Source organism: Podarcis melisellensis (genome assembly GCF_964234715.1).
Source record: "Podarcis melisellensis genome assembly, chromosome: 6".
NCBI lineage: Eukaryota > Metazoa > Chordata > Lepidosauria > Squamata > Lacertidae > Podarcis > Podarcis melisellensis.
Window position 1 is genome coordinate 7,339,819 of NC_138538.1, and position 8,601 is coordinate 7,348,419.

The 8,601-nt window shown below is 43.4% G+C and overlaps 1 protein-coding gene across 4 annotated transcripts in view; it reads left to right on the plus strand.

Moving 5' to 3' along the window:
- MYT1 (myelin transcription factor 1) overlaps window positions 1-4,233 on the plus strand; it is a 166,964-nt gene extending 162,731 nt beyond the window's left edge. For all 4 annotated transcript variants that reach the window (XM_081916679.1, XM_081916678.1, XM_081916680.1 and 1 more), the window contains one exon: window positions 386-4,233. In XM_081916679.1, the coding sequence (XP_081772805.1) occupies window positions 386-526 (141 nt within the window). In that variant the 3' untranslated portion in view covers window positions 527-4,233. The remainder of the gene's footprint in view (window positions 1-385) is intronic.
- The last annotated feature ends 4,368 nt before the right edge of the window (window positions 4,234-8,601 follow it).

An 8,601-nucleotide genomic window follows, 5' to 3' on the forward strand; every position in this document is an offset into this window, starting at 1 on the left:
GGATCTAGTCCATGGGTAGGCAAACTAAGGCCCAGGGGCCAGATCCGGCCCAATCGCCTTCTAAATCCAGCCCACGGATGGTCCGGGAATTAGCATGTTTTTACATGAGTAGAATGTGTCCTTTTGTTTAAAATGCATCTCTGGGTTATTTGTGGGGCATAGGAATTCATTCATATTTTTTCCAAAATATAGTCTGTCCCCAACTCCCTACACCAAGGTCTGAGGGACAGTGGACCAGCTCATGGTTGAAAAAGTTTGCTGACCCCTGACTGAGCTGGGTCCAATATTAGAGCCTTTTCTCTCTGTGCTCTGCTTCTAAGTTTGATTCATATGTTTGCTTGCTTATTTACTCTTTTTCTTTTCTCTCTCTCTCTCTCTTGAGCAGGAGCCAATCAGTGAGCAGAACTTTGATGCGTACGTCAACACCCTTACTGACATGTACACGAACCAGGAATGCTACCAGAATCCTGAGAACAAGGACCTGCTGGAAAGCATCAAACAGGCCATTAAAGGAATTCAGGTCTAATTACAGTGGGACAAAGAAGAAAAATAGGGGGGGAAATAAAAATTTTAGAAAAGAAGACGTTAAAAGTAACTGGAAGGACCTTCACTCTGCATATTCAGGTTTACAAGTTAGGAAACTTGTTGAATGAATGAATAAAAGGACCAAAACTTAACCAAGAGGCCATTCACAAGAAGCAGAACTGAACTCAAATGTTTTCGTTTACTCAGTGGCGTTCCTTTGGCAAACTGTGGGGCTTTGTTTTGTTTTTATTTTTCACCCCATACCATGTGGTGGTGGGAGTCAAAGATGGTGTTGGGAGCAGATGGAGATCAACGGTCTTCACAAGCTGCTAGGCACCTCCACCATCAAAGAAAGTTCCATAATAGAATTAGTCCCAGGTTTAGAGCATTCAAAGAACAGGGCTTCTGCCTGCAGTGCAAGGAGCTCCACAACCCTGTATCGCTTATGGTCATGTTCCCAAGATAACACATGATTGATGTGGCATGTTTTAGTACATGAGACGCAGGAGCTGCAGGCGAGCCACCCATCTGAATCTGCTGAACATGAGAACTCTTACAAGTATTCTAGAGTAGCATTATTTTTATTTTCTGAAAGAGGAGCTCTGGGTCTCCAGTAGAAAGCGCAATGGAAAAAAAAAATACAAAAGGTTCTCAGGGAAGCTTTTTTTGGAGTTTGCAACTACAGTATTCCTTTGTCCGTATTAAAAAAATAAAAAAAAGATAATAGCTATTAATGAACAGACCAATATTGGAACATTTCGTATGGAAGAATTCTAAATGTGTCATGGTCCAGTGTACATGAGTTTGGAAAAGTCCTTTTGCTGACCGTTCTGGTTCTGTTTGTTGTCGTGGTCATCGTTGCGTAGCTGCACAGCGCTGCAGACATCCATGCCGGAGACATGTTTAAGAAGCGATTAGGAACAAAAGGAAGTCTACAAGGAGTATTTACTCTTGGCTATTGACTTTGGCTCATAATACATGGCAATGTTTCTTGGTTCTGAGCTTTGTTTTCTACATTTTTTAAAAAAAGTAAGTTTAACAAAACAGAGTGATCACCATTCTACAGAAGGAACAGTTGGGTATAGATCTTCCAAAGAACCACTTTGTTTTGTTTTGTTATTACCCCTTTGGTACACATAGTCCGCTGTGCACTTAAAGAACTACAGTGAAGTGAATGTCTTTTGCAAAACAAATTTCTTCAGCACCTCATTCGTCCACATTATGTATTGCTGGATTTGTTTGAGGAGGGAAGAGTGGCGGGGGAAGATGCCAACATTGATTCCGTGTGTGAATTCTCAGATTCTCCCCTAAGTCAAGGAAATGAACTTTCTAAACTTCTCCATTAGCAGTTGGCCAAATGTAGGTCACTGGTGCCATCTTAGTGCAGAGGGGTTATGGTGGAGAACGAAACATCACAAACTCCCCATATCTGTCTGCCCTGTACTGGTTGACTAGGGGACATTCCACATCTTGCCACCAGGTCCAATCCAAAATGCAGGAAAATATAGTTCTGAAGGGTCAGGAAGCATCTCTTATCTCCCCCTTTTCTACTCTTGCCTCTTTCTACAGGTCCTCAGTTTGTGAACTGTGGTCCCGGCATATCCAAAAGCCGGGAAATGTGTTAGATTAAAAATTGAATACGATAAAAGTATTAACTATTCTGCGAGATGGCTTATTCTGGTGCTGAAATCCCCCTTCTCTCGGCAATAATTTAGTTTCCGCAACTAAACCCCCCTGATAACTTCTAAATATATTTCCTAGCCAGCTTAAGATGGCCTCGGTCAGGTCTTTCCCTGAAAACAAAAAGCAAAGAAGAAGAAGTCCGGGCTTCATTGAAGTGAATGACAAAGCTTGTTGATTCTGTGAGGAGAAGGGCTGATATCAAAATAGCCTCCATGTGTACAGCTGAGTCACCTCCTCCTGCACACGTGTTTGTGTGTGTGTGCCAGTTTTTTTCCTTCTGGTGTTGCCCCTTCCAACACCCCAAATACTGCTCCAGAGGGCCCCCCAATCTTCAGGAGTGGCTTTTGGAGGAATGTAAGGGACTACAGTGGGAAGGGGGAACGATAAATATTCACCCGCCCGTGGAATGCTACATGCCTTTTAGAGCATTTTCATAGGTGAGCTTTTGAGCCTCTTCCCTTTATATATGAATACTTGGTCATTGTTACAGCAGAAGCGAAAATGCAGGAGAGGCACTTGTAGTGCAAATGATTAGTCTGGCCAGTGTAGGTTTTTATATTCCGGCTACACGCCTGATAGAAACAAGAACCACTTTAAAGTCTCGGTATGAAAATGCCTTAAAAGCCTAGTCCTGCATATACTTAGGCTATAAACTAAAACCCTTTGAAGTCTATGAGAGAACTCCAATGGAGAAGGGGCAAAGCACATATTGGTGACTTTACTCATATGCTTAACTTACTCATCTGAGTAAATTCACTTGGGCGCTAGAGAGGATCACAGCATTGGGCCCTTTGACTTGGCTTAGTGATACAACCCATGGAAAGTGCAAAAAAAAAGGAAGAAGGAAAAAAATAAGTATTAAAAAAAGACAATGCTTTTAATATGTAAATAGAGTCCAATTTGATGGTGATTGCAGCTCATTTAGTATTTCAGAGTAGAGAACTTGCACTTCCTTTAAAGAAAAAGAAGGGTTGGGGGGAAAGTAGTTAGCTGAATTATTCTGTAAATTATTTAAGGGTGCATTCAAATGCACATCCTTTGAGTGGTGCAACAGCTGTGGAAGGGCACTCACTGTGTTTTTGACTATATGTACAATCTTCTCCAGAGAATAGAGCTTTAGGGAAAAGCAGTTTCTACCAGTCTGCAGCAAAGGCCAGATATGCATAGTGCTGACTGGCTTGTGCCTGTGACGTCAAGAACCCACCTCCTCAAAGCATTTTTCTCTAATCGTTAAAAAAAAATAGAGTGTGCCCATCCTTCTGTTTAAAGCACTGATCAAATGGTAGATTGGACAAAACTGCAAGTGGTGCTTTTAAAACTAAACACTTTCAGAGTCAAGCAAACGACTATAGCATGGGAAGTTAGAAAACAGATTCGCTGATAAATACTAGGCCTGTCAAAAGCATTGGGAGTTGGGTTTACATAGCAGGAGGCAGGGAAACACAGTGAGTCATATTTCTGTATGCACCCTAATTTTGGGAAAATGTGTGTAATTTGTATTCGCAACACCTTATTTTATTTTGACTATTTATTGAATCATTCTTAATTTATTAAATTTATACTTCTGTTGAAGCTGGACATCACATCATGAGAAAGGAAAGGAGGCAGGAAAATAATCCCTGAGAGAAATACAACTTTTTGATCAATAAAACAATAATATTTCCCTCTAAGAAGAAATAAAAAAAAAATCTAACTTTCGCGTGTAATTTTGATGCAACCAAGTTATTTTTATATATTTTTGTTATTTATTCTTTTAACAATGGGAATTTTTTTAAAGATATTTTATAACTGAAGCGCTTTTTTAAAAAAAGTTTTTTGTTTGATTTTATTTTGGGTGGGGACAAAATGCAGAAAGAGAGAGCGAGAGAGAGAGAGAGATTCCTTTTCTTCGTTTGTTTTTGTTATTCTTTTGTCTTCTCGACGATCCTATTGTTTCAGGCACTGATAACGGTTTAAAAAAAAATTAAAACATGTAATTTATTATTTATTTAATATTTAAATTAAACATAAAAAAATTGATCTGTGCTCTTGTTGTATATTTATTTCGTCATGTTTGTGTGTCGGTTATGTGATGGCTGAGTAATTGTTTATGTGAAGGAATACTGTTCATATTTAAATAATAAAGAATCACATTGGAAAAAAAGGAACTGCAGGCTACATGTTCTTCTGTGAAAGAAAGAAAAAGAGAAAGCAAATTTAATACTCAAGAAATACATTCCACAAATGAGACTTCACTGAATGGATTTCCACGAACTCTGCTGGATCCGATAAAAGGTCTAGCTAGTTCAGCAGCTGTTTCCTGGGAACTGTAGTCTGTTAAGGGTGCTATAAATTGTAGCTATGCAGTAGGTACGCTATAGTTTCCAGGATTCTAGGGGGCTGGGGACACATACAGTCAAACCTTGGTTCTCGAACGGCTCAGTTTTCAAACATTTTGGCTCCCGAACGCAGAAAACCCAGAAATGCTCTGGTTTTCGAACCTGAATGAAAAACTGAATGGTTTTTAGGAACCTGAATGCCTGACGCAGCTTCCGTTTTGAGTTTCCCTATATGAACTGAGGCTTCCCCTTTTCATTTTTTGAATGTTTCAGAAATCCAGTGGTCTTCCAGAATGGATTATGTTCGAAAACCAAGGTTCCACCGTGCCAACATTTCTCCAGTGAAAATAGAGATATCACATTCCAGGACAATTTTGCAATTTATACCCCACACATCTTATTGGGTTACCCCAGCACTCTGGGCAGCTACCAACCTATGTAAAAAGACAATAAAACAGTAAACTTTTTTTTTAAAAAAAACCACTTCCCTATACAGGATTACCTTCAAGTGGCTCAGGAGTTGGATAACTCCATACCCTCCAACATTTCTCCGATGAAAATAGGGACATCTTAAAGAAAAGTGGGACATTCCGGGATTGAAATCAGAAACCGGGACGGTTTCTCTAAATCAGGGACATCCCTGGAAAATAGAGACACTCAGAGGGTGTGGAGACAGCTGAGACCAACGGGGTGCATGTGGGAAGCCTGAAAGCTGTGCATGAGTGTGCAAATGGCCCTCTCCCACAGTCATTCCCGCAAAAGAAGAGAAGAGTTTGGATTTGATATCCTGCTTTTTCACTAAACTAAGGAGTCTCAAAGCGGCTAAAAATCTCCTTTCCCTTCCTCCCCTACAGGAAATGCTCTGTGAGGTGAGTGAGGCTGAGAGACTTCAGAGAAGTGTGACTGGCCCAAGGTTACCCAGCAGCTGCATGTGGAGGAGCGGGGAAGCGAACCTGGTTCACCAGATTACGAGTCCACCGCTCTTAACCACTACACCACGCTGGCTATTCAAAGGGATGCTACCTCAGACATGGAGGAGGTACAGTGGTACCTTGGGTTACAGACGCTTCAGGTTACAGGCCATAGCTGTCAACTTTTCCCTTTTCTTGCGAGGAATCCTATTTGTAATAAGGGAATTTCCCTTAAAAAGGGGGAAACGTTGACAGCTATGTTACAGGCGCTTCAGGTTACAGACTCCGCTAACCCAGAAATAGTACCTCAGGTTAAGAACTTTGCTTCAGGATGAGAACAGAAATGGCATGGCAGTGGTGTGGCGGCAGTGGGAGGCCCCATTAGCTAAAGTGGTACCTCAGGCTAAGAACAGTTTCTGGTTAAGAACGGACCTCCGGAACGAATTTAATTCTTAACACGAGGTACCACTGTACAGTATATGATCAGTAGCCACTGATAGCTTCTTTTGCCATCAGTACGGAAGAACCTTTGCTAAAATTGCACTCAGTACTCCAAAATCGGGCTCCTGTTCCCCCTGACAGTAGGGAACACTTGGGGGGGGAAATATATTGGGTGAAAAATGCTCGGCCCCCTGGAGTTGTTGCCCCCCAACATAATTAGGTCTGCAGAATCCAAGCTTTCCTCAATTATGGATCTTTGCGGTTTTGCACACACACACCCTGCTCGGAGCCCTATGGGAGGAAGAACAGCCCACATCACCACCCTAAATCCAGCGCTGCTTCCAGGAGATGCTTGGGAGTTGAAATTGGGACCACCTGCATGCAAGATAGATGCTCTCCCACTGAGCAATGACCCTTGCCCAATAGGATGCCTATGGGAAACCCACAAAGCACGACATTTATGTTGTTCCTAATGGGGCAAATTGTAGCTGGTGGGAAGGGAGGGAGTTTCAACTGAGAAAACAGGGAGGGAAAGACCCTACCTACCCCTGCAGGACAGTGGTCCTGATGCATCCCAGGGGGTCTCTGCAGCTGGTTTTTAAAGAGATGAGGAATCTCTCCATAGCTCTCCAGCATCTGTTATCTAAGGTACAGGTAAAGGGAGCCCTGACCATTAGGTCCAGTAGTGACTGACTCTGGGGTTGTGGCGCTCATCTCGCTCTATTGGCCGAGGGAGCCAGTGTACAGCTTCTGGGTCATGTGGCCAGCAGGACTAAGCCACTTCTGGCGAACCAGAGCAGCGCACTGAAATGCCGTTTACCTTCCCGCCAGAGTGGTATCTATTTATCTACTTGCACTTTGACGTGCTTTCGAACTGCTAGGTTGGCAGGAGCAGGGACCAAGCAATGGCAGCTCACCCCGTTGCGGGATTCGAACCACCAACCTTCTGATTGGCAAGTCCTAGGCTCAGTGGTTTAACCCACAGCGCCACCCTTATCTGTTGTCTAGTTTGGCCTAAACTAAACATTTTTATTGAAAGAAACAAATGGAATGCAGCTACTTGTCCAAGAACCTCAAGGTGCTTACCCCATCGTTCCTGTTTTTCCACCACCAGCAGCAAAAGCCTAATGCTATTCTAGGATGCATTCACAGAAGTATAGTGTCCTAATCAAGGGAAGTCATAAAGGTAACGGGACCGCTGACCATTAGGTCCAGTCGCGGACGACTCTGGGTTGCGGTGCTCATCTCGCTTTATTGGCTGAGAGAGCTGGTGTACAGCTTCTAGGTCATGTGGCAAACATGACTAAGCTGCTTCTGGCGAACCAGAGCAGCACACGGAAATGCCGTTTACCTTCCTGCTGGAGTGGTACCTATTTATCTACTTGCACTTTGACCTGCTTTCGAACTGCTAGGTTGGCAGGGGCAGGGACTGAGCAACGGGAGCTCACCCCGTCACGGGGATTCGAACCGCCGACCTTCTGATTGGCAAGTCCTAGTTTAACCCACAGCGCCACCCACGTCCCGCAAAGGGAAGTTATAGTCCCACTCTATTCTGCCTTGGTCAGACCAGACCAGGAATACTGTGTCCAGTTCTGGGTGCCACGATTTAAGAAGGATATTAACAAGCCGGAATGTGTACAGAGGAGGGCAACCGAGATGATCAAGGGTCTGGAAACCAAGCCTGATGTGGAGCGGTTGAGGGAGTTGGGTATCTTCCAATACCTAAAGGAGTGCCACATGGAGGATGGAGCAAGCTTGTTTTCTCCTGGTCTGGGAAACAGGACCCAGACCAATGGAGTTAAATAGTGGGTAGACATAGCAGACGACGCAGCGATTTCTCCAAAGCAGCTCTTTATTTGTAAGCTGGAACAGAACTGAACAGCAAACAGCTCAACCGGCCTGCTTTTATAGGCAGCCGGCTGTCAACATTGTAGCAACAACAATCCAGGGTTTCCCTGACGTGGATCTGAGTGAAAACTATATACAGTGGTACCTCGGGTTAAGTACTTAATTCATTCCGGAGGTCCGTACTTAACCTGAAACTGTTCTTAACCTGAAGCACCACTTTAGCTAATGGGGCCTCCTGCTGCCGCTGTGCCGCCGGAGCACTATTTCTGTTCTCATCCTGAAGCAAAGTTCTTAACCCGAGGTACTATTTCTGGGTTAGCGGAGTCTGTAACCTGAAGCGTATGTAACCTGAAGCGTATGTAACCCGAGGTACCACTGTACACGATACTCCTGGTGGCCAGGGTGAGAACTTCAATACATAACAAATGGCTTGAAGTTACAAGAAAGGAGTTGGTGATGCAACACCAGGAAGAACTTTCTGATAGTAATAGCTGTTTGACAGTGGAACAGTCTCTCTCAGGAGATGGTAGACTCTCCTTCCTTGGAGGTTTTTAAGCAGAGGTTGGATGCTTTGGTTGAGATTCCTGCATTGCAGAGGGGTGGGCTAGATGATGTTGAGTGTCCCTTCCAACTCCACGATTCTATGATTCAAAGACCTTGTCTATTTACCCAGCACTCCAAATTGCTGAGGGGGGGGGGTGGACAGCCTCTTAGGCGCTTAAGTGCTGAAAATCAAAATGATAAAATGACAAGTGCAAAAGTGCTGTTTCTTTATTATTATTATTTTTTAAAAAAAACACCCCACTTCTCTCTCTACTGAATGCATAGCACAGCTATAAAACAACAGGGCCTTTTGTTCCAGAAGCATTACACAT